Source organism: Anomaloglossus baeobatrachus, chromosome 12 (genome assembly GCF_048569485.1).
Source record: "Anomaloglossus baeobatrachus isolate aAnoBae1 chromosome 12, aAnoBae1.hap1, whole genome shotgun sequence".
Classification (NCBI taxonomy): Eukaryota; Metazoa; Chordata; class Amphibia; order Anura; family Aromobatidae; genus Anomaloglossus; species Anomaloglossus baeobatrachus.
The window spans coordinates 99335584-99362479 of record NC_134364.1 but is presented as its reverse complement, the minus strand read 5'-3'; the positions used below and the strand labels follow the sequence as shown (position 1 = coordinate 99362479).

The window sequence follows — 26896 nt, the reverse complement described above, 5'->3', positions numbered from 1 at the left end:
GTTCTTCTCAGAGAGGTCATGTTCAGTAAATGTGTGGGGAGTCCCAAGGACACCAGGGGCTCCACAGCGACTCCCCTGTGCCAAGCCAGCACTAGGCCTAATCATAAAGGAACAAGGTAACCGATTCATCTGTACATCTGCTGGAAACTATCTCTTACTTACATCCGCATTTCTTAACATTAATATTTGTAAATTCGTCTTGTATAATCTAGTTTTCCCTTAAGGAACTTAAATATATAATTTAATATTGGGTTGCTCTTTTGTCTCAATCCACGAATCCCATGCTGTGAGCTCGGTTTAGTATTACCCGCTACCTGGGCTGGTTTCTGGCCCGATATAATCCTTCTAATGGACCAGGCTTATATCTAATGAGGAACTGGTGGCAGACTACTGAACTAGCCAAGCATTGTTTCACTAGCGCTAGTGAAAATGGTCTGTCGGGGTTGTGAGTGAGTGGAGTATCGCGCAAGAGGTTGCACTGCCCACTGTCTTCCTCTGGCCACATGGACAGGGGGTGTCAGTGTAACACTGTGCCAAGCTGACCTTACATACATCTTGGGTGCGCAGAACGTCATACATTAACAGAAGTGACGAGTTCGTACCGGGTGGCTCCAATGTATTAGAGACGTCAAGGTGGGGCAGTGAGGTGCCATTTCATCACAGATTGATAGATTAATGGACTGCAGTGGGATGTTTGAGTGACACCCCTGGCTGTTGAGTGTAGGAGCTTTATATACACTCATATGAAAAAATTTGGGCACCCCTATTAATGTTAACCTTTTTTCTTTATAACAATTTGGGTTTTTGCAATAGCTATTTCAGTTTCATATATCTAATAACTGATGGACTCAGTAATATTTCTGGATTGAAATGAGGTTTATTGTACTAACAGAAAATGTGCAATCCACATTTAAACTAAATTTGACAGGTGCATAAGTATGGGCACCCTTATCAATTTCTTGTTTTGAACACTCCTAACTACTTTCTACTGACTTACTGAAGCACTAAATTGGTTTTGTAACCTCATTGAGCTTTGAACTTCATAGGCAGGTGTATCCAATCATGAGAAAAGGTATTTAAGGTGGCCACTTGCAAGTTGTTCTCCTATTTGAATCTCCTATGAAGAGTGGCATCATGGGCTCCTCAAAACAACTCTCAAATGATCTGAAAACAAAGATTATTCAACATAGTTGTTCAGAGGAAGGTACAAAAAGTTGTCTCAGAGATTTAAACTGTCAGTTTCCACTGTGAGAGAACATAGTAAGGAAATGGAGGAACACGGGTACAGTTCTTGTTAAGCCCAGAAGTGGCAGGCCAAGAAAAGCACTTGCTACCCACAGTAAAATTTGGTGGAGGCTCCATCATGCTTTGGGGCTGTGTGGCCAATGCCAGCACCGGGAATCTTGTTAAAGTTGAGGGTCGCATGGATTCAACTCAGTATCAGCAGATTCTTGACAATAATGTGCAAGAATCAGTGACGAAGTTAAAGTTACGCAGGGGATGGATATTTCAGCAAGACAATGATCCAAAACACCGCTCCAAATCTACTCAGGCATTCATGCAGAGGAACAATGACAATGTTCTGGAATGGCCATCCCAGTCCCCAGATCTGAATATCATTTAAAATTTGTGGGATGATGTGAAGCGGCTGTCCATGCTCGGCGACCATCAAACTTAACTGAACTGGAATTGTTTTGTAAACAGGAATGGTCAAATCTACCTTCATCCAGGAACTCATTAAAAGCTACAGGAAGCGACTAGAGGCTGTGATTTTTGCAAAAGGAGGATCTACAAAATATTAAATGTCACTTTTATGTTGAGGTGCCCATATTTATGCACCTGTCAAATTTTGTTTAAATGCACATTGCACATTTTCTGTTAGTACAATAAACCTCATTTCAATCCAGAAATATTACTCAGTCCATCAGTTATTAGATATATGAAACTGAAATAGCAAAAACCCAAATTGTTATAAAGAAAAAAGGTTAACATTAATAGGGGTGCCCAAACTTTTTCATATGACTGTATTTCCTGGTTGGAAGCCTGGTGGCCAGGCCATACATAGCGGATGGGGATGTTTAATTTTGGAGAACATGTATTTATTAGCTCCATGAGAGGATCTAACAGAGGGAACGCGTTCCCTCAACCTCCACTGTTCCCTATTGATTAGTCTGTGCAAATCAATGAGCATCACCCGAACCATGGGTCGTGACAGTAATTTTTGACCAGAGTACATGAGCCGTGGGAGAGTCATAGCTTCTTTTGACTAGCCAGCCTGGTGCCAAGTTACATAACCTTCATGCCAAAGAGAGCTGCAGATGCCATCATCTAAGAGGCACCTGTCGTGGCTCCTGTCCACAGGGGAGAAATTACTGTCATGGGTTATGCAAATCGACTTACATCATGGCATCTGCTGGTATCAGTGTTTGCACCAGGTACCAGCAATGTCTAGCAGCAGATCAGAAGGGCACAGAAGTAGTACCCAAGCAATCACAATGATGGAGACATTCATCATTGGGCACCAATTTGAAAATGGAAATGACAGATTTAAAGGGAGAAAACAGATACAGACAGATACTGCATCCAGAGGAAAGTAGAGTATATCCTGTTATTTCGTACTTTTTGGAAATGGGGATGCCACTTTTCATACAGTATGACCTCAAACATATTCTATAACCTAATTTTTTACCACTTATGACAGTGTGACTTTATTTCTGTGTTCTTTTTTTCTAGCACTTTTCTCACTCCCAACAATAACTCAGAGCCCACAGTTTGTGACAGAAGGTGACCGCCTGACCCTGACATGTCACACGAGGCTCAGTCCCCACAGGCAGTACACAGTGCTACAGTTTGCCTTTTATCAAGAGGGACAAAATATTCAGGAATTCAGCTCGGCTAATACATATGAAATTCCATTCGCGAAACTGAGTGATTCCAGGAATTATACGTGTGAAGTGCAGACATCTAATCACAGAATTAAAAAGACGAGCACAACGACGACTATACAAGTAAACAGGATCGGAGAGCGTGGTGAGTGGGAGATTATTAATTACAGCATTACATTGGTAATTCAGTAATATACTTCAATCACACATTGAAAAATGTTGTATACCTATTCGTTCTCGAACAGTATTTTTTATTAAGGACAGGGAGGTCCTTTTCTCCAGAAGCGTGAAGTTTAAGGGTGCGTGTCCACGATCCGTGTTTGCAGGGTTTTGGATGTAGCATTATTCAGCTGCGCCCAAAACGCTGCGTTGTACAGTATAAGCATAGTGGCCAGGATTTCTAGAAATCCCATGCCCACTGTGCTTGTTTTTTCCACAGCAAACACTGACCTACAGCACGGAATCCCAAGCCGCAGCATGTCAATTGTTTGCTGCGGATTTGCGTGTGTCCTCTGTAGGGAGAACACAAGCAAGAGACCGCAGCGCACTGAACCCTGATCGTGGGTATGAGCAGCTGCGGTCTCATGCGGAGACTCGCAGTCCCCCAGGTCAGGACCTGCTGCATCCAGGACGCAGTGAGTCCTGATCGTGGGCACATACCCTAAGGAGTTGTCCCAAGCTTGAAAGTATCCCTTCTCCATAGGATATCTTCTCAATCTTTGGGGGTCTTTAACATAAACACAGCCTTAGTAATGTCAAGGTGACCTCAACATATATGAATATTGGTAAACGGATGGCAGCGGTATTTCACTGTTGTGCTGTAGCACTTTCTGTAATGTTTATTTAGAATTTTATGGCTTATTTTTCTCTCTAGTGCTGTATGCAAAGCTGTGACCATCTGTCACAATCCTTACTGATCATAAAATGGCTGCTGCATTCCCTGACTCAGCTTTTATACAGCCTATGATAGTTTCTCCAGATTAGCTGTGCTACACCATGTCAAGTGATAAGTGGAAGGCATTATGAGGGAGCTTGATCCACAATACCTGGGATCACATGAACCTGCTTGAACCATGGTGCCTGGGATCATGTGAGGAGCTAATGTTCAAAATAGTTTAGACACGTTCCGTTCAGCCTAATGGGAATATTAAATGGGTAAAAATTCTCTCCTCCACACACAAAATTGCTGCTTATGCGGATGACCTCCTTTTCTTTATCACTAACCCTAGAATCTTGCTTCCTAATCTAATGGCGGAATTCCACAGCTACTCTCACCTCTCTAACTTCAAGATTCATTTTTTAAAATTGGAGGCTTTGGTATTGGTCCTCCCCCACTTGTGAGTCAGCTTAAGAGAGCTTTTAAGGCCCCGTCACACTAAGCAACATCGCTAGCAACATCGCTGCTAACGAACAACTTTTGTGACGTTGCTAGCGATGTTGCTGTGTGTGACATCCAGCAACAACCTGGCCCCTGCTGTGAGGTCGTTGGTTGTTGCTGAATGTCCTGGGCCATTTTTTAGTTGTTGCTGTCCCGCTGTGAAGCACAGATCGCTGTGTGTGACAGCGAGACAGCAACAACTAAATGTGCAGGCAGCAGGAGCCGGCTTCTGCAGAGGCTGGTAACCAATGTAAACATCGGGTAACCAAGAAGCCCTGTCCTTGGTTACCCGATATTTACCTTTGATACCAGCCTCAGCCGCTCTCACTGTCAGTGCCGGCTCCTGCTCTGTAAACATGTAGCTGCAGGACACATCGGGTTAATTAACCCGATGTGTGCTGTAGCTAGGAGAGCAAGGAGCCAGCGCTAAGCAGTGTGCGCTGCTCCCTGCTCTGTGCACATTAGCTGCAGCACACATCAGGTAATTAACCCGATGTGTGCTGTAACTAGGAGAGCAGGGAGCCAGCGCTCAGTGTGCGCTGCTCCCTGCTCTCTGCACGTGTGGCTGGACACTGGTTGCTGGTGAGCTCACCAGCAACTCGTGTAGCCACGCTCCAGCGATCCCTGCCAGGTCAGGTTGCTGGTGGGATCGCTGGAGCGTCGCAATGTGACAGCTCACCAGCAACCTCCTAGCAACTTACCAGCGATCCCTATCGTTGTTGGGATCGCTGGTAAGTTGCTTAGTGTGACTGGACCTTTAGTTTTAAATGGGCAGCTCAAATGTTAAACTATCTAGGAATACAGATTATGTCATCCATTTTGATGTTACACCAATGCAATTTCCCGCCACTTCTTAAAACTGTAAGAGCAGCCTGTGATAGGTGGTCCAAATCTAACTTTACCTGGTTTGGTAAGTGCCAAATCTTGAATACCCTTCTGAGAATAATATATCTGCTATAGGCTCTGCCTATCGCAGTCCTCTCAGCCTTTTTCAAAACAATTAATGCAATTCAAACGGCCTTTATCTGGGCCACAAAGGGAGCTAAGGTTAAACGTGCTGTCCTATGTAGACCCAAAGCTGAAGGGGATATTGGCCTCCCGAATCTCAAGCTGTACATGGCTTCCCACCTGGCGCGGATTGTTGACTGGTGTAGAAACAAACATAAGGCGTGGGACCAGATTGAACAGAGCTCTTCAGACTTCTCACTATGCACCTTCTCCTGGGCCGCCTCTGCTTTTCCCACCCCCCCCTGAAAGCTCATCCTACAATTGGACCTGCACTAAAATTTGCTTGGATCCGTAAGTTGATCACACTAAACACATAAACACACTACTACCTAGGACGCAGTTTTTGACAGATAATATGAATCCACTTGCCTAGCATCGGGACCTATTAGACATACTCTCTCAATGTACTACTCCCTGTTGGTCTTGCTCCCGGATCAGCCACCTCCCCCCAACATTCTGCAATGGGAAAGAGATTTAGGTATAACCTTCTCACCGTAGCAGCGTTCCAACATATTTCGTCTGGCCCATAAGACGTCCTTTAGCTCACGATTACAGGAGGCAAACTACAAACTTCTCTCTCGTTGGTACAGCGTCTCCTCTCATTTACACACGTTTCCTTAAGTGGATCCAATGTGTCGGTGGTATAGCAGGGCAGAGGGTACTTTCCTACACATCTTTTGGTAGTGGAGTGTGTTGCAGCCCTCTTGAACAGGATAAATGCAATGCTCCGTAAAACCATGCAAAGCTGTTTGCGGGTGTGAGTCAGATTATCCGCAAAATAACAGGGTATGCGGGAGATATGGGGTCAGCATTATACCTACTTCAGCACAGCGAAATGTCAGCTTCTGCATATAAACGTTCGCTGTTGAGATTTCTAATTATGGCGGCCCGCTCATGTGCTCCTCCTAACTGGAGGAAAGTCACCTGTCCCAACGTGTCACTGTGAATTGAGAGCGTTAACAACATTATGCATATGGAGGACCTGACGTCTTCGATCCATGATACTTACGAGAAGTTCTGGGCCACCTGGGACTATTGGCTCGACTTTTTCAACAGACAGATGAATACAAGGAGACACTGAGACAAACAGAAAGTGATACCTTATGGATGAAGGTGTGTGGAGGGGCGGACCTTGCCCCCCCTCACTGCCCCCTCTTTTTTCCCCCCTTATCCTCTTTCTCTGCTTTTCCTCTTCCTCTCATTCGTTCCTTCTTTGATCCTTTGCCATCTCTCTCTTTCCCATGATTTTTCCTTTCTTACTCTCTCTCCTTCGGTTGGGCTGTTTTGTCTTCCAACCGCTGGGGACCCGGAGGCCATCGTAGCTCTGTAAAAACTTTTGACAGTCCAGTCTATATTTTGTTTTACCTGAAATTGCTTGCATTCTTCTATATGCAATGTATCTCCATGCTTTACATTTTGTTTAATGATGTAAAGTTAAATAAAGAATTATAAAAAAAAAAAATAATGTACAAAATAGTGGCGGGCGAATTGCAAATGATTTCAGTTTTCCAGGTCCGGCAAATTTTTCTAAACTTTGATTCAAATTCTGTTTGAAATGAATTGACTCATCTCTACAAGTTGTGCTATGAGCTCAGGCCGAGATGTAATGCTGCTACATGTCAGGTCATCATTTAGGCTCAATTACACCTTGACAGTACGACAAACTGTTGAACAAAAATTTCTCTCTTTTAGAGCTGTTTAATAAGTCGGAGACAGAAGTAACATCAAAACCAGGTGATTTACTTGTTTAGGCATAAGCAAAAACTTTCACCTGAATCCTCCACATGCTCTTCTTTTTGAATATCGTTTTGTATATGCTGCTCAAAAATGGCATCAGGTTTTATATTAAAGTCTTCAATCATATCCCAAACTGCTTTCCTAATTATGGAACTCCATGTTTTTGAGGATTTTTGTAGTTTTGAAAAGGACTTGGAGAATTTCCTCAATATTTATGCTAACTTTTTGTTCCAAAACCTCATAAAAAAATACAGAATTTTGGAAACTCCAAATTTTGAGTTTGGAGGAGGTTTAAGAGAGTTTAGGCTCAGTTTCTGCTCCAAAAATTCTTTGAAAAACCCTGAATTCACATAGTCCAAAAGGTGTAGATGGAGCTGGTGGACTAACATTTGTGCATTCGCACTTGGGAGGTGAAACTAGTTATTACACGACTGCCCCCATTAAGTGGCACCAAATGTATCGGAAGAGCCAACTTCAGATACATTACCGATACTGCACTAGAAAGTCAGCTCATGGAACGACACCATACAGCAAAATACCTAATATATTAATAGTTTTTTCAACTTCTGGAGGGAACAAAGCCATCCCAATCCAATTCTGAAACGAGGTGTATTTCTGACGTAGGCTTGCTTTTCCTTGTTCATATAGTTACATATGTCATAATTCCAGGATAGTTGGATTAAAAACGTTTCCTAAATAAAAACTATTTCTATTTGTTAAAGGGACAAGTCATGTTACCACCGCGGTTGCAGTGACTTCATTGGTCTTAGTTCTATTCCTCATCGTCATAGCCCTGATTTTCCTGTACTGGACAAAACGGATTCCTCTGCCTGGTAATAACCAACCGGCATCAAAAGGTAACTGAGCAATAAAGAATCCGAAAAGGGAACAATCGTTCTATAATTATACTATTATTAATAAAGAATAAAACATGATTTAGGCAGGAGCAGCCCACCAGCTAATATGGTCTAGACTCTTCCTAGACAGGAGATGTTCAGCCATGGATTTTAACATGCTCTATACTAGTAACCACCAGAGGCAGCGGCTTATTTTCCTCTGTTAAAAGGATGGTCCTAGTCTCAAATATTGATGAGTGGACTATTGGAGATCAATGATGGTCCAACAGTGATATCTGATCCTGACGCGGCCAAATGTGCTCAGCAGACAGAGCAAGATAATGCATTTCCATTAAATGTTTAGTGGCTTCTTCTGGTTGTCCAGGTCTCACATACTGATGAGTGGATCATAGGATAGATCGCTAGGAGATCAATGAACGTCCAAGATCTACATCTGATCTGTAAGAGACCAAATGTGCACAGCATACAGAATAAAACAATTTGGTTCAATGAAATGTTTAGTGGTTGTTTCTGGGTTGTCCAAGTGTGACGTCTGCCCGGGACCACACTCAAGATGGCTGTCACAAACAGACTAGGGCTAGCTGTCCACTCAGCAGGATTCCAAGAACCCCGAAACTCTTTAAACCCTGTACAGGGATCTGGAATTACAGCAAGGTTCAGGAGATCACTGCCTATGGAAGGCTGCAATCCAGGAAAGAGTAGTCGTCAGGCAAGGTCCCAACCAGCAGGTACAAAAAGGGACAAAAAAGGGAATTTTGTTTACTTACCGTAAATTCCTTTTCTTCTAGCTCCTATTGGGAGACCCAGACAATTGACAATTGGGTGTATAGCTTCTGCCTCTGGAGGCCACACAAGGTATTACACTTTTAAAAAAGTGTAACCCCTCCCCTCTGCCTATACACCCTCCCGTGGACCACTGGCTCCTCAGTTTTGGTGCAAAAGCAGGAAGGAGAAAACTTATAAATTGGTCTAGGGTAAATTCAATCCGAAGGATGTTCGGAGAACTGAAGACCATGAACCATAAGAACAAATCAACATCAACAACATGTGTACACAAAAGAACAACCAGCCCGAAGGGCACAGGGGCGGGTGCTGGGTCTCCCAATAGGAGTTAGAAGAAAAGGAATTTATGGTAAGTAAACAAAATTCCCTTTTTCTTTGTCGCTCCATTGGGAGACCCAGACAATTGGGACGTCCAAGAGCAGTCCCTGGGTGGGTAAAAGAATACCTCAATAAAGAAGGGAATTTTGTTTACTTACCGTAAATTCCTTTTCTTCTAGCTCCAATTGGGAGACCCAGACAATTGGTGTATAGCTTCTGCCTCCGGAGGCCACACAAAGTATTACACTTAAAAGTGTAAAGCCCCTCCCCTTCTGCCTATACACCCCCCGTGCATCACGGGCTCCTCAGTTTTGGTGCAAAAGCAAGAAGGAGGAAAACTTATAAATTGGTCTAAAGTAAATTCAATCCGAAGGAATTTCGGAGAACTGAAACCATTCAACATGAACAACATGTGTACACAAATAACAACAGCCCGAAGGGAACAGGGGCGGGTGCTGGGTCTCCCAATTGGAGCTAGAAGAAAAGGAATTTACGGTAAGTAAACAAAATTCCCTTCTTCTTTGTCGCTCCATTGGGAGACCCAGACAATTGGGACGTCCAAAAGCAGTCTCTGGGTGGGTAAAATAAAACCTCGTAATAGAACCGTAAAACGGCCCCTTCCTACAGGTGGGCAACCGCCGCCTGAAGGACTCGCCTACCTAGGCTGGCATCTGCCGAAGCGTAGGTATGCACCTGATAGTGTTTCGTGAAAGTGTGCAGGCTCGACCAGGTAGCTGCCTGACACACCTGCTGCGCCGTAGCCTGGTGCCGCAAAGCCCAGGACGCACCCACGGCTCTGGTAGAATGGGTCTTCAGCCCTGAGGGAACCGGAAGCCCAGAAGATCGGTAAGCTTCGAGAATTGGTTCCTTGATCCACCGAGCCAGGGTTGATTTGGAAGCCTGTGACCCTTTATGCTGGCCAGCGACAAGGACAAAGAGTGCATCCGAGCGGCGCAGGGGTGCCGTACGAGAAATGTAGAGTCTGAGTGCTCTCACCAGATCTAACAAGTGCAAATCCCTTTCACATTGGTGAACTGGATGAGGACAAAAAGAGGGTAAGGAGATATCCTGATTGAGATGAAAGGGGGATACCACCTTAGGGAGAAATTCCGGAACCGGACGCAGAACCACCTTGTCCTGGTGAAAAACCAGGAAAGGGGCTTTGCATGACAGCGCTGCTAGCTCAGACACTCTCCGAAGTGATGTGACTGCTACTAGGAAGACCACTTTCTGCGAAAGGCGTGAGAGAGAAATATCCTTCATTGGCTCGAAAGGTGGTCTCTGAAGAGCCATCAGCACCCTGTTCAGATCCCAGGGTTCTAACGGCCGCTTGTAAGGAGGGACTATATGACAAACCCCCTGCAGGAACGTGCGTACCTGTGGAAGTCTGGCTAGGCGCTTCTGAAAAAACACAGAGAGCGCTGAGACTTGTCCCTTAAGGGAGCCGAGCGACAAACCTTTTTCCAATCCGGATTGAAGGAAGGAAAGAAAGGTGGGCAAGGCAAATGGCCAGGGAGAAAAACCCTGATCAGAGCACCAAGATAAGAATATCCTCCACGTCCTGTGGTAGATCTTGGCGGACGTTGGTTTCCTAGCCTGTCTCATAGTGGCAATGACCTCTTGAGATAACCCTGAAGACGCTAGGATCCAGGACTCAATGGCCACACAGTCAGGTTGAGGGCCGCAGAATTCAGATGGAAAAACGGCCCTTGAGACAGCAAGTCTGGTCGGTCTGGTAGTGCCCACGGTTGGCCCACCGTGAGATGCCACAGATCCGGGTACCACGACCTCCTCGGCCAGTCTGGAGCGACGAGGATGGCGCGGCGGCAGTCGGACCTGATCTTGCGTAACACTCTGGGCAACAGTGCCAGAGGAGGAAACACATAAGGGAGTTGAAACTGCGACCAATCCTGAACTAAGGCGTCTGCCGCCAGAGCTCTGTGATCTTGAGACCGTGCCATGAATGTCTGGACCTTGTTGTTGTGCCGGGACGCCATTAGGTCGACGTCCGGCATCCCCCAGCGGCAACAGATCTCTTGAAACACGTCCGGGTGAAGGGACCATTCCCCTGCGTCCATGCCCTGGCGACTGAGAAAGTCTGCTTCCCAGTTTTCTACGCCCGGGATGTGAACTGCGGATATGGTGGAGGCTGTGGCTTCCACCCATAGCAGAATCCGCCGGACTTCCTAGAAGGCTTGCCGACTGCGTGTTCCGCCTTGGTGGTTGATGTATGCCACCGCTGTGGAGCTGTCCGACTGAATTCGGATCTGCTTGCCTTCCAGCCACGGCTGGAACGCCTTTAGGGCTAGATACACTGCCCTTATCTCCAGAACATTGATCTGAAGGGAGGACTCTGGCTGAGTCCAGGTACCCTGAGCCCTGTGGTGGAGAAAGACCGCTCCCCACCCTGACAGACTCGCGTCCGTCGTGACCACAGCCCAGGATGGGGGCAGGAAGGATTTCCCCTTCGACAGAGAAGTGGGAAGAAGCCACCACTGAAGGGAAGCCTTGGCTGCCCGAGAAAGGGAGACGTTCCTGTCGAGGGGCGTCGACTTCCTGTCCCATTTGCGGAGAATGTCCCATTGAAGTGGACGCAGATGAAACTGCGCAAAAGGAACTGCCTCCATTGCTGCTACCATCTTCCCTAGGAAGTGCATGAGGCGCCTCAGGGGGTGTGACTGACCTTGAAGGAGAGATTGCACCCCTGTCTGTAGTGAACGCTGTTTGTCCAGCGGAAGCTTCACTATCGCTGAGAGAGTATGAAACTCCATGCCAAGATATGTCAGTGATTGGGCCGGTGTCAGATTTGACTTTGGAAAATTGATGATCCACCCGAAACTCTGGAGAGTCTCCAGAGCAATGTTCAGGCTGTGTTGGCATGCCACTTGAGAGGGTGCCTTGACAAGCAGATCGTCTAAGTAAGGGATCACCGAGTGTCCCTGAGAGTGCAGAACTGCTACTACTGTTGCCATGACCTTGGTGAAGACCCGTGGGGCTGTCGCCAGGCCGAAAGGCAGTGCCACGAATTGAAGGTGTTCGTCCCCTATGGCGAAACGCAGGAAGCGCTGATGCTCTGGTGCAATCGGTACGTGGAGATAAGCATCTTTGATGTCGATTGATGCTAGGAAATCTCCTTGGGACATTGAGGCGATGACGGAGCGGAGGGATTCCATCCGGAACCGCCTGGTTTTTACGTGTTTGTTGAGCAGTTTTAGGTCCAGAACAGGACGGAAGGATCCGTCCTTTTTCGGCACCATGAACAAGTTGGAGTAAAAACCGTGACCCTGTTGCTGAAAAGGAACGGGGATCACCACTCCTTCTGCCTTCAGAGTGCACACCGCCTGAAGAAGAGCATCGGCTCGCTCGGGGGGCGGAGATGTTCTGAAGAATCGAGTCGGAGGACGAGAGCTGAACTCTATCCTGTAACCGTGAGACAGAATGTCTCTCACCCAACGGTCTTTTACCTGTGGCAGCCAGGCGTCGCAAAAGCGGGAAAGCCTGCCACCGACCGAGGATGCGGTGTGAGGAGGCCGAAAGTCATGAGGAGGCCGCTTTGGGAGCGGTTCCTCCGGCGGTCTTTTTAGGACGTGACTTAGACCGCCATGAATCGGAGTTCCTCTGATCCTTCTGAGGCCTTTTGGACGAGGAGAATTGAGACCTGCCCGCGGACCGAAAGGACCAAAACCTCGATTGCACCTTCTGTTGTTGAGGTCTGTTTGGTTTGGACTGGGGTAAGGATGAGTCCTTTCCCTTGGATTGTTTAATGATTTCATCCAATCGCTCACCAAACAGGCGGTCGCCAGAAAATGGCAAACCGGTTAAGAACTTTTTGGAAGCAGAGTCTGCCTTCCATTCACGTAGCCACATGGCCCTGCGTACTGCCACCGAATTGGCGGATGCTACCGCCGTACGGCTCGCAGAGTCCAGGACAGCATTAATGGCGTAGGACGCAAACGCCGACGCTTGAGAGGTTAAGGACACCACTTGCGGAGCAGACGTACGTGTGACTGCATTAATCTGCGCGTGACAAGCTGAGATAGCTTGGAGTGCCCATACGGCTGCGAATGATGGAGCAAAAGACGCGCCGATAGCTTCATAGATGGATTTCAACCAGAGCTCCATCTGTCTGTCAGTGGCATCTTTGAGTGAAGCCCCATCTTCCACTGCAACTATGGATCTAGCCGCCAGTCTGGAGACTGGAGGATCCACCTTGGGACACTGAGCCCAGCCCTTGACAACGTCAGGGGGGAAGGGATAACGTGTATCCTTAAGGCGCTTGGAAAAACGCTTATCTGGACAAGCTCGGTGTTTCTGGACTGCCTCTCTGAAGTCAGAGTGATCCAGAAACGTACTCATTGTACGCTTGGGAAACCTGAAACGGAATTTCTCCTGCTGAGAAGCTGACTCCTCAATTGGAGGAGCTGGGGGAGAAATATCCAACACCTGATTGATGGTCGCTATAAGGTCATTCACTATGGCGTCACCTTCAGGTGTATCTAGGTTGAGAGCGGCCTCAGGATCAGAATCCTGATCTGCTACCTCCGCTTCATCATCCAGAGAGTCCTCCTGCTGAGACCCTGAACAGTGTGATGAAGTCGAGGGAATTTCCCAGCGAGCCCGCTTAGGCGGCCTGGGACTGCGGTCCGTGTCAGAGACCTTACCCTGGGACCTATGAGTCACCCCAGGAGCACTTTGCTGCTCCAACTGAGGGGGGCCTGGGGTCAATGATTCAACAGTGCCCGGGGCCTGAGTCACCGGTCTGGACTGCAAGGCTTCTAGTATCTTAGCAGACCATTTATCCATACTCTCAGACAGTTTGTCAGCAAATACTGCAAACTCCGTCCCTGTCACCTGGACAGTGGTAGCAGGTGGTTCCACCTGGGCCACCAGTAGCAGAGGCTCCGGCTGAGTAAGTGCCACAGGGGCCGAGCATTGCACACAATGAGGGTCGGTGGAACCTGCCGGTAGTATAGCCGCACATGAGGTACAGGTTGCAAAGTAAGCCTGTGCTTTGGCACCCTTGCTTTTTGCGGACGACATGCTGTTGTCTCCTCTGAGTACAATCCAGGAGGGTATATAGCCAAAAATCAACAGTGCGACCGTACAGTGTAAATGTATAGCATATAAGCATATATATATATATATATGTACACTTCGGCACTCAGTGGGGCCAGCACCTCAGGTGCTGCTTACCGACCGCTCAAAGCGGTTGTGTGATCACCAGATTCCCTGCCTGGGCCTCCCAGAGCCGTGTTGTCTCTCCTCTCCAGCGTCAGAAGTGCTGACAGGAATGGCTGCCGGTGTTCTGTGGGGAGGAGGGGGCCGTGGGCGTGCCCTAGAAAGTGCGGGAATCTGGTGCCCCACGGTGCTCAGTGAGGGGGGAGGAGGATACAAAGTATGCTCCAGCCCTCAGCGCTGACGTCCTGTGCAGCGTCCCGCCCTTCCCCTGACTGGCAGGCCTGGGGGCGGGAATATGCGATACTAGGCTGCAAAAGCCGGGGACTAAAGTTATAAGCGCGGCCGGCAAATAAGCGCGGTCGGCGCGGTAGTCCCCGGCGCACTAACACACCCAGCAGTGCTGCAGTGTGTATGGCACAAGCGCTCCATGCGCTGTCCCACCAGGGGACACAGAGTACCTCACAGTAGCAGGGCCTTGTCCCTGACGATACCCGGCTCCTGTCCAGCAGATTCCCCAGGGGCTGCGGAGGGAGCACGGTCCCAGTGCCTGGAGACCGATTAGGATCCCACTTCACCCAGAGCCCTTAAGGGATGGGGAAGGAAAACAGCATGTGGCTCCTGCCTATGTACCCGCAATGGGTACCTCAACCTTAACAACACCGCCGACCAGAGTGGGGTGAGAAGGGAGCATGCTGGGGGCCCTGTTATGGGCCCTCTTTTCTTCCATCCGACATAGTCAGCAGCTGCTGCTGACTAAGATGTGGAGCTAAGCGTGGATGTATGCCTCCTTCGCACAAAGCATAAAAACTGAGGAGCCCGTGATGCACGGGGGGTGTATAGGCAGAAGGGGAGGGGCTTTACACTTTTAAGTGTAATACTTTGTGTGGCCTCCGGAGGCAGAAGCTATACACCAATTATCTGGGTCTCCCAATGGAGCGACAAAGAAAAGAGCCGAAAACGGCCCCCTCTTACAGGTGGGCAACCGCCGCCTGGAGGACTCGCCTACCTAGACTGGCGTCTGCCGAAGCATAGGTATGCACTTGATAGTGCTTCGTGAAAGTGTGCAGACTAGACCACGTAGCTGCCTGACACACCTGCTGAGCCATCGCCCGGTGCCGCAAAGCCCAGGACGCACCTACGGCTCTGGTAGAATGGGCTTTCAACCCTGAAGGAAGTGGAAGCCCAGAAGTACGGTAGGCCTCGAGAATCGGTTCCTTGATCCACCGAGCCAAGGTTGACTTGGAGGCCTGAGAGCCCTTACGCTGGCCAGCGACAAGGACAAAGAGCGCGTCTGAACGGCGCAGGGGCGCCGTGCGAGACACGTAGAACCGGAGTGCTCTCACTAGATCCAAAGAGTGTAAATCCTTTTCACACTGGTGAATTGGATTAGGGCAAAAGGAAGGCAAGGAGATATCCTGATTTAGATGAAAAGGGGATACCACCTTAGGGAGAAATTCCGGGACTGGACGCAGAACCACCTTATCCTGGTGGAAAACCAGGAAGGGGGCTTTGCATGACAGCGCTGCAAGCTCAGACACTCTCCGAAGTGATGTGACTGCCACCAGGAAGGCCACCTTCTGAGAAAGACGGGAGAGAGAGACATCCCGCAGCGGCTCAAAAGGCGGCTTTTGAAGAGCCGTTAGAACCCTGTTAAGATCCCAAGGTTCCAACGGACGTTTGTAAGGTGGGACCATGTGGCAAACCCCCTGCAGGAACGTGCGGACCTGCGGAAGCCTGGCTAGACGCTTTTGAAAAAACACGGAGAGCGCCGACACTTGGCCCTTGAGAGAGCCGAGGGACAAACCCTTGTCCATTCCAGATTGTAGGAATGAAAGAAATGTGGGTAAAGGAAACGGCCATGGAGGAAAACAGTTATCAGAGCACCAGGATAAGAAGATTTGCCAAGACCTGTAATAGATCTTGGCGGACGTTGGCTTCCTGGCTTGTCTCATGGTGGCAATGACATCCTGAGATAACCCTGAAGACGCTAGGAGCCAGGACTCAATGGCCACACAGTCAGGTTGAGGGCCACAGAATTCAGATGGAAAAACGGCCCTTGTGACAGCAAGTCTGGGCGGTCTGGAAGTGCCCACGGTTGACCCACCATGAGATGCCACAGATCCGGATACCACGACCGCCTCGGCCAGTCTGGAGCGACGAGAATGGCGCGACGGCAGTCGGACCGGATCTTGCGTAGTAGCCTGGGCAGCATCGCCAGAGGGGGAAACACATATGGCAGTCCAAACTGCGACCAATCCTGGACCAGAGCATCCGCTGCCAGAGCTCTGTGATCCTGAGACCGTGCCATGAAGGCCGGGACCTTGTTGTTGTGTCGTGACGCCATGAGATCGACGTCCGGCGTTCCCCAGCGGCGACAGATCTCTCGAAACACGTCTGGGTGAAGAGACCATTCCCCTGCGTCCATGCCCTGACGACTGAGAAAATCTGCTTCTCAGTTTTCCACGCCCGGGATGTGAACTGCGGAGATGGTGGAGCCTGTGACTTCCACCCACTGCAGAATCCGCCCGACTTCCTGGAAGGCTTGACGACTGCGAGTGCCGCCTTGGTGGTTGATGTAGGCGACGGCAGTGGCGTTGTCCGACTGGATTCGGATCTGCCTGCCCTCCAGCCACCGATGGAAAGCCAATAGGGCTAGATATACTGCCCTTATCTCCAGAATATTGATCTGAAGGGACGATTCTATTAGAGTCCAGGTTCCTTGAGCCCTGTGGTGGAGAAAAACCGCTCCCCAACCTGACAGGCTCGCGTCCGTGGTGACCACGGCCCAGGTTGGGGGGGAGGAAGGATTTTCCCCGAGACAGAGATGTGGGTAGGAGCCACCACTGAAGTGATGTTTTGGTTGCAAGTGAAAGAGAGATGTTCTTGTCGAGGGAAGCCGAACTCTTGTCCCATTTGCGAAGAATGTCCCATTGGAGTGGCCGTAGATGGAATTGCGCGAACGGCACTGCCTCCATAGCTGCAACCATCTTCCCCAGGAAGTGCATGAGGCGCCTTAAGGGGTGTGACTGACTCCGAAGAAGTGACTGCACCCCCGCCTGCAGAGAAAGCTGTATGTCCCGCGGTAGCTTGACTAACGCTGGCTGGGTATGAAACTCCATACCGAGGTAAGTCAGTGATTGGGTCGGCGTCAACTTGGATTTCGGGAAATTGATGATCCACCCGAACTGCTGGAGAGTCGCCAGAGTGACGGTAAGACTTTGTTGACACGCCACCCGAGAAGGGGCCCTGACTAGGAGATCGTCCAAGTATGGGATTACCGAGTGGCCCTGAGAGTGCAGGACCGCCACGACGGATAGGATTGGGGCTTGGCGGAGGGACGAAAGGACCGAAACCTCGATTGGATTTTTCTCTGCTGAGGTCTCTTAGGTTTGGACTGGGGTAAGGAGGAGTCCTTTCCCGAGGATTCCTTAATAATCTCATCCAACCGTTCGCCAAACAAACGTTCGCCAGAAAAAGGCAAACCAGTTAAGAACCTTTTGGAAGCAGAGTCTGCTTACCATTCGCGCAGCCACATGGCCCTGCGGACTGCCACGGAGTTAGCGGATGCCACAGCCGTACGGCTAGCGGAGTCCAGGACGGCGTTCATGGCGTAGGACGAAAATGCTGATGCCTGAGAGGTCAAGGAAGACACATGCGGAGCAGAATTCCGCGTGACAGCATTAATCTCAGTCAGACATGCCGAGATTGCTTGGAGAGCCCACACAGCCGCAAATGCCGGGGCAAAAGACGCGCCCGTGGCCTCATAAATAGACTTCACCAAGAGCTCTATCTGTCTGTCAGTGGCATTCTTCAGGGATGAGCCATCGGCAACAGACACAACGGACCTAGCAGCCAATCTAGAGACTGGAGGATCCACCTTGGGAGAGTGTGCCCAGCCCTTAACGACTTCAGGTGGAAAGGGATAACGCGTGTCAGTGTGCCGTTTAGCAAAGCGCTTGTCCGGGACCGCTCTGGGCTTCTGGACAGCGTCCCTGAAGTTAGAGTGATCAAAAAACGTATTGCGCGTACGTTTGGGGAATCGAAATTGGTGTTTCTCCTGCTGAGAAGCCGACTCCTCTGCAGGAGGAGGTGGTGGTGAGAGATCCAACACCTGGTTGATGGACGAGATAAGATCATTTACTAAGGCGTCCCCCTCAGGGGTATCAAGGTTAAGGGCGAAGTCAGGGTCAGAGCCCTGAGCTCCCACGTCCGCCTCGTCTTCCTGAGAGTCCTCAAACTGGGATCCAGAGCAGCGTGAGGAGGCCGGGGAAGAATCCCAGCGAGGCCGCTTAGCAGGTCTGGGGCTGCGATCCGGACAGGAGTCCTCCGCCTGGGACCTAGGGGCTATCCTGGGAGCGCGCTGCGGCGCGGACCGAGAAGGGCCTGGAGGAGACAAACTAACAGGGACCGGGGCCTGTGAAGAGCCCGGTCTGGACTGCAATGCCTCAAGCAGCTTAGATGACCATTTGTCCATAGACTGAGCAATGGATTGAGAAAGTGACTGAGAGAGTTTCTCAGCGAAAGAGGCCAACGCCGGTGTCTCTGTCCCTGCAGCCTGCTCAGGGGGAGCAGGGGGATCTACCTGAGCCGAGGGGCCCACAATTGCCCTAGGCTCCGGCTGAGCAAGCATGGCAGGAGTCGAGCATTGATCACAGTGAGGGTAGGTGGATCCCGCAGGCAACATAGCCCCACAAGAGGTACAGGCCGCGAAAAAAATCTGTGCCTTAGTAGCTTTGCTCCTTGTGGACGACATGCTGTTGTCTCTTAGGTGTTGATCCCTGTCGTGGATCCCCCGGAGCTGCAGAGCCTTGCTGCTGAATAGCATCCACCGGCAGAATGCTAAAAATGGCTGCCGGAGCTCTCAGGGGGGGAGTGGAGCCGAGGGCGGCGCTAGCAGAGAGCGGGAATCTGGAGTCCCCAAGTGGTCAATGAGGGGGGAGGGAGACATGCAGGATGCTCCAGCCCTCAAGGCCGACGTCATGTCGGTAATCCCGCCCTTACCCCTGACAGGCAGGCTCGGGGGCGGGATTTTTCGGACTAGGCCGCGGCGAAGCCGGGGGCTAAATTTAAGGCCGCTCCCGACAAGCAGGCACGGTCGGCGCGGAAGTCCGCCGAAAAGACAACGGACGGAACCACCGCGGCTTCCGGGGAGAAGGTGCGACCCCTGTACAGTCCCCACATGAGGATACAGAGTACCTTCAAGTTGCAGGGCCCGGTCCTTGGGGATGAAGAAGCTCCTGTCCGGCAGGTTCCACCAGGGGCTGCGGATGGAGCACGGTCCCAGCACATGGATGACCGCATAGGATCCCACTTCTCCCAGAGCCGCATAAGGGATGGTGGAGACGGCATGTGGCTCCAGCCTCCGTACCCGCAATGGGTACCTCAACCTTAACAACACCACCGACTTAGTGGGGTGAGAAGGGAACATGCCGGGGACCCCATCGGGGACCTCTTTTCTTCCATCCGACATAACTATGTATGAGAATGCATGAGTGGATGTGTGCCTCCTTCCACACAAAGCATAAAACTGAGGAGCCCGTGGTCCATGGGAGGGTGTATAGGCAGAGGGGAGGGGTTACACTTTTTTAAAAGTGTAATACTTTCTGTGGCCTCCAGAGGCAGAAGCTATACACCCAATTGTCAATTGTCTGGGTCTCCCAATGGAGCGACAAAGAAATCGGCAGGCAAGAGGGTGGTCAGGAAATCAGGCAGAGGTCAAAACAGAGATGGCAGCGAAGTAAAAACATGGCAGGCAGGAGAGTAGTCAGAGAGTAGGCAGAGGTCAAAACACGGGGATCAGAAGTTCAGGCGCAGGGTGCGACTCAGAGACAAGCAGTATACTACAAGACTATATCTGGCAGCGACCAGCTGACTGGAGGAGGAATAAGAAGGGTGTGGTGCCTTCCCATTGGCTGTAGCTGAAAGGTGGTAACTTCAGCTGGGAACCACACTGCCACCACAGTCAGCCAGTGGTATTGCAAGTCCCAGGGAAACAAGATTCACAAGTTTACACAGTTATACATTTGTAACTAAGAATGGTTTCTAAAAACTAAAAAGGATATGTTCACATGCGGTCAAACCATCACATCTTGATTACCAATATTTTGGGGGAAAAAAAACCACTGCACAATCATGTCGTGTGAGCATACCCTTAAGGTTTTCCTTGATAAAATGCTATCTATCTCTACTCTTTTATGTTTAGAAACATATTTTCCTTTGTCCCAATAGTTGAATTTAAAGAACCGAAAGATGAAACCGAAAATATTTATATGGATCTGGACACAAACACCGGCAAATGGCAAAGTAAGTGCGATGCTGGCAGACGGATTCAAGTTGTGTTACAATATTTCTCTCATTTCTACGTCTTTTTGTGCGTATAAACCATCTCAGCAGAGATTAAAATAACAGTCACACCTGTACGGATAGGTTAGACCCAACAGAGCATACACTGTGCGCACGTTCTTACCTGAAAAATATTCGTAAATAGCAAACATTTCTATAATTGCAATTTCCAAAATGCATAACCTCTAAAGCAGGGGTGGGCAATTAATTTTCCCATGGGGCCGCATGAGAAATTGGGATTGGTTTAGGAGGGCCGGACTAATATAATTACCTCAGTTCTACCCAATATATTACATCACTACACCTGTAATAAACTACACCACTACACCCCTATATACTACACCTGTATTATACTACACCCCCCATATACACCTGTATTATACTACACTCCATCCATATACCTGTATAAGGCTATGTGCGCACTAGAGATGTGAAGTTTCTCAAGAAAATCTTCTCGAGAAACTTCTGGGAGTGAAGATTTGCTGACCTCCGGAAAAAATCCGCGGCAAAACCGCATGCGGATTTGCCGCGGATTAGCCGCGGATTTACCGCGGATTTGCCGTGATTTTCCCGCGGGTGGTTCCCTGCGGATTTTTGCAGTCTGTACTGCAGAAATCCGCGGGATACCTGCGGATTTAATGGACATGTTCATTTTCTCAAGAAACTTTCTCGAGAAACTTTTCTCAAGAAACTTTCTTGAGAAAAATCCGCACCAGTGCGCACAGCTTTTTTTTTTTCTCATAGAATTTCATGGGAAATGTCTGCACAAAGATTGCAGACATTTCTCAAGAAATTTCCGCGGCAAATCCGCGGGTAAATCCGCGGGTATTTTGCTCTAGTGCGCACATAGCCTTATACTACACCCCCATATACACCTGTATTATACTACACCACTATATAATACACCTCCGATATACTACATCATTACACCCCTATATACTACACCTGTAATATACTACATCACTACACCCCATATACTACACCTGTAATATAGTACACCCCCATATAGTACACCTGTAATATACTACACCTCCATATAGCACACCTGTAATATACTACATCACTACACCCCATATACTACACCTGTAATATAGTACACCCCCATATAGCACACCTGTAATATACTACAACTCCATATAGTACACCTGTAATATACTACATCACTACACCCCTATATACACCTGTAATATACTACATCACTACACCCCTATATACACCTGTAATATACACCTCCATATAGCACACCTGTAATATACTACACCTCCATATAGTACACCTGTAATATACTACCCCTCCATATAGCACACCTGTAATATACTACACCTCCATATAGTACACCTGTAATATACTACATCACTACACCCCATATACTACACCTGTAATATAGTACACCCCCATATAGCACACCTGTAATATACTACACCTCCATATAGTACACCTGTAATATACTACCCCTCCATATAGCACACCTGTAATATACTACACCTCCATATAGTACACCTGTAATATACTACATCACTACACCCCATATACTACACCTGTAATATAGTACACCCCCATATAGCACACCTGTAATATACTACAACTCCATATAGTACACCTGTAATATACTACATCACTACACCCCTATATACACCTGTAATGAAGGGAATTTTGTTTACTTACCGTAAATTCCTTTTCTTCTAGCTCTAATTGGGAGACCCAGACAATTGGGTGTATAGCTTCTGCCTCTGGAGGCCGCACAAAGTATTACACTCAAAAGTGTTAAGCCCCTCCCCTTCTGCCTATACACCCCCCGTGCTCCCACGGGCTCCTCAGTTTAGGTGCAAAAGCAAGAAGGAGGAAAAAGAATTATAAACTGGTTTAAAGTAACTTCAATCCGAAGGAATATCGGAGAACTGAAACCATTCAACATGAACAACATGTGTACACAAAAAAACAGGGGCGGGTGCTGGGTCTCCCAATTAGAGCTAGAAGAAAAGGAATTTACGGTAAGTAAACAAAATTCCCTTCTTCTTTGTCGCTCTATTGGGAGACCCAGACAATTGGGACGTCCAAAAGCAGTCCCTGGGTGGGTAAAATAATACCTCGTAAGAGAGCCGTAAAACGGCCCTTTCCTACAGGTGGGCAACCGCCGCCTGAAGGACTCGTCTACCTAGGCTGGCATCCGCCGAAGCATAGGTATGCACCTGATAGTGTTTCGTGAAAGTGTGCAGGCTCGACCAGGTAGCCGCCTGACACACCTGCTGAGCCGTAGCCTGGTGCCTCAAAGCCCAGGACGCGCCCACGGCTCTGGTAGAATGGGCCTTCAGCCCTGAGGGAACCGGAAGCCCAGCCGAACGGTAAGCTTCGATAATTGGCTCCTTGATCCACCGAGCCAGGGTTGATTTGGAAGCCTGTGACCCTTTACGCTGGCCAGCGACAAGGACAAAGAGTGCATCCGAGCGGCGCATGGGCGCCGTACGAGAAGTGCAGAGTCTGAGTGCTCTCACCAAATCTAACAAGTGCAAATCCTTTTCACATTGGTGAACTGGATGAGGATAAAAAGAAGGTAAGGAAATATCCTGATTGAGATGAAAGGAGGATACCACCTTAGGGAAAAATTCCGGAACCGGACGTAGAACCACCTTGTCCTGGTGAAACACCAGGAAAGGGGCTTGGCACGACAACGCTGCTAGCTCAGACACTCTCCTAAGGGAAGTGACTGCTACTAGAAAAACCACTTTCTGCGAAAGTCGTGAGAGGGAAATATCTCTCATTGGCTCGAATGGTGGTTTCTGAAGAACCATCAGCACCCTGTTTAGATCCCAGGGTTCTAACGGCCGCTTGTAAGGAGGAACTATGTGACAAACCCCCTGCAGGAACGTGCGTACCTGTGGAAGTCTGGCTAGGCGCTTCTGGAAAAACACAGAGAGCGCTGAGACTTGTCCCTTAAGGGAGCCGAGCGACAAACCCTTTTCCAGTCCAGATTGAAGGAAGGACAGAAAGTAGGTAATGCAAATGGCCAGGGAGTAAAACCCTGAGCAGAGCACCACGACAGAAAAATTTTCCACGTCCTGTGATAGATCTTGGCGGACGTTGGTTTCCTAGCCTGTCTCATAGTGGCAATGACGTCTTGAGATAACCCTGGAGACGCTAGGATCCAGGACTCAATGGCCACACAGTCAGGTTGAGGGCCGCAGAATTCAGATGGGAAAACGGCCCTTGAGATAGCAAGTCTGTTCAGTCTGGTAGTGCCCACGGTTGGCCGACCGTGAGATGCCACAGATCCGGGTACCACGACCTCCTCGGCCAGTCTGGAGCGACGAGGATGGCGCGGCGGCAGTCGGCCCTGATCTTGCGTAACACTCTGGGCAACAGTGCCAGCGGAGGAAACACATAAGGGAGCTGAAAACTGCGACCAATCCTGAACTAAGGCGTCTGCCGCCATAGCTCTGGGATCTTGAGACCGTGCCATGAACATTGGTACCTTGTTGTTGTGCCGGGACGCCATGAGGTCGACGTCCGGCACCCCCCAGTGGCAACAGATCTCCTGAAACACGTCCGGGTGAAGTGACCATTCCCCTGCGTCCATGCCCTGGCGACTGAGATAATCTGCTTCCCAGTTTTCCACGCCTGGGATGTGAACTGCGGATATGGTGGAGGCCGTGGCTTCCACCCACATCAAAATCCGCCGGACTTCCTGGAAGGCTTGCCGGCTGCGTGTGCCGCCTTGGTGGTTGATGTATGCCACCGCTGTGGAATTGTCCGACTGAATTCGGATCTGCTTGCCTTCCAGCCACTGCTGGAACGCTTTCAGGGCAAGATACACTGCCCGTATTTCCAGAACATTGATCTGAAGTGAAGACTCTTGCCGAGTCCACGTACCCTGAGCCCTGTGGTGGAGAAAAACCGCTCCCCACCCTGACAGACTCGCGTCCGTCGTGACTACTTCCCAGGATGGGGGTAGGAAGGATTTCCCCTTCGATAATGAAGTGGGAAGAAGCCACCACCGAAGGGAAGCTTTGGTCGCCTGAGAGAGGGAGACGGTCCTGTCGAGGAACGTCGACTACCTGTCCCATTTGCGTAGGATGTCCCATTGAAGGGGACGCAGGTGAGACTGCGCGAAAGGGACTGCCTCCATTGCTGCCACCATCTTCCCCAGGAAGTGCATGAAGCGCCTCAAGGGGTGTGACTGGCCTTGAAGGAGAGATTGTACCCCTTTCTGTAGTGACTGCTGCTTGATCAGCGGAAGCTTCACTATCGCTGAGAGGGTATGAAACTCCATGCCAAGATACGTCAGTGATTGGGCCGGTGTCAGATTTGACTTTGGAAAATTGATGATCCACCCGAAACCCTGGAGAGTCTCCAGGGTAGCGTCGAGGCTGCGTTGGCATGCCTCTTGAGAGGTGCCTTGAGTAGCAGATCGTCCAAGTACGGGATCACCGAGTAACCCTGCGAGTGTAGGAGCGCTACTACAGTAGCCATAACCTTGGTAAACACCCGTGGGGCTGTTGCCAGGCCGAACGGCAGTGCCACGAACTGCAGGTGTTCGTTTCCTATGGCGAAGCGCAAGAGGCGCTGGTGTTCTGGAGCAATCGGTAAGTGGAGATAAGCATCTTTGATAACGATCGATGCAAGGAAATCTCCTTGGGACATTGAAGCGATGACGGAGCGGAGGGATTCCATCCTGAACCGTCTGGCTTTTACGTGTTTGTTGAGCAGTTTCAGGTCCAGGACCGGGCGGAAAGACCCGTCCTTCTTTGGGACTACAAACAAGTTGGAGTAAAAACCGTGGCTCTGTTGCTGGAGAGGAACAGGAATCACCACTCCTTCTACCTTCAGAGTGCGCAGCGCCTGCAGAAGAGCCTCGGCTCGCTCGGGAGGCGGGGATGACCTGAAGAATTGAGTCGGGGGACGAGAGGTGAACTCTATCTTGTAACCGTGAGACAGAATGTCTCTCACCCAGCGGTCTTTTATTTGTGGCAGCCAGGTGTCGCAAAAGCGGGAGAGCCTGCCACCGACCGAGGATGCTGCTAGAGGAGGTCGAAAGTCATGAGGAAGCCGCTTTGTTAGCGGCGCCTCCGGTGGTCTTTTTAGGACGTGACTTAGACCGCCATGCATCAGAGTTCCTTTGTTCTTTCTGAGACCTTTTGGACGAGGAGAATTGGGACCTGCCCTCGCCCCAAAAGGACCGGAACCTCGACTGCCCTCTCCTCTGTTGGGGTATGTTCTGTTTGGGCTGGGGTAAGGATGTATCCTTTCCCTTGGATTGTTTGATGATTTCATCCAAACGCTCGCCAAACAGCCTGTCGCCAGAAATTGGTAAACTGGTTAAGCGCTTTTTGGAAGCAGAATCTGCCTTCCATTCCCGTAGCCACAAGACCCTGCGGAGTACCACCGAATTGGCGGCCGCAACCGCCGTACAGCTCGCAGAGTCCAGGACAGCATTAATAGCGTAAGACGCAAATGCCGAGGTCTGGGTGGTAATGGATGCCACTTGTGGCGCGGACGTGCATGTGGCTGCTTCAATTTGCGCTTGACCTGCTGAGATAGCTTGTAGCGCCCATACGGCTGCGAATGCTGGGGCAAAAGAAGCTCCGATAGCTTCATAGATGGATTTCAACCAGAGCTCCATCTGCCTGTCAGTGGCATCTTTGAGCGAGGCCCCATCTTCCACTGCAAGTATGGATCTAGCCGCCAGTCTGGAGATTGGAGGATCCACTTTGGGACACTGAGTCCAACCTTTAACCACGTCAGGGGGAAAAGGATAACGTGTATCCTTAAGGCGCTTAGAAAAAACGCTTATCTGGACAAGCATGGTGATTCTGGACTGCCTCTCTGAAGTCAGAGTGGTCTAGAAACATACTCGGTGTACGCTTGGGGAACCTGAAACGGAATTTCTCCTGCTGAGAAGCTGACTCCTCCGCCGGAGGAGTTGAGGGAGAAATATCCAGCATTTGATTGATGGACGCAATAAGATCGTTCACTATGGCGTCCCCGTCTGGAGTATTAAGATTGAGAGCGCCCTCAGGATCAGAATCCTGATCAGCTGTCTCCGCATCATCAACCAGAGATTCCCCCCGCTGAGACCCTGAACAATATGATGTCGAGGGAAATTCTAAGCGAGCCCGCTTAGTCGGTCTGGGACTGGGGTCTAAGTCAGAACCCTCAGCCTGGGATGTATGAGATACCCCGGGAGGACATTGTTGGTCCAACTGAGGGGGGCCAGGGGACAATGATTCAACAGAGTCCCTGTGCTGAGATACCGGCCTGGACTGCAAGGCTTCTAGTATCTTAGCCATAGTCTCAGAGAGTTTTGCAAACTCAGTCCCCGTCACCTGGACAGTGTCAACAGGTGGCCCCCCCTGGGCCCCTCTTAGCAGAGGCTCTGGCTGAAGAAGTGCCACAGGGGCCGAACATTGCACACA

General features: G+C 49.6%; 1 protein-coding gene across 1 annotated transcript in view; it reads left to right on the top strand.

Annotated features, from left to right (window-relative positions):
• Positions 1-26896, top strand: part of LOC142258182 (Fc receptor-like protein 3) — a 53858-nt gene that overhangs the window by 6076 nt on the left and 20886 nt on the right. Inside the window, exons 5-7 of the mRNA XM_075330687.1 lie at positions 2734-3030; positions 7731-7865; positions 20373-20447. Coding sequence (XP_075186802.1) covers positions 2734-3030; positions 7731-7865; positions 20373-20447 — 507 coding nt within the window. The remainder of the gene's footprint in view (positions 1-2733; positions 3031-7730; positions 7866-20372; positions 20448-26896) is intronic.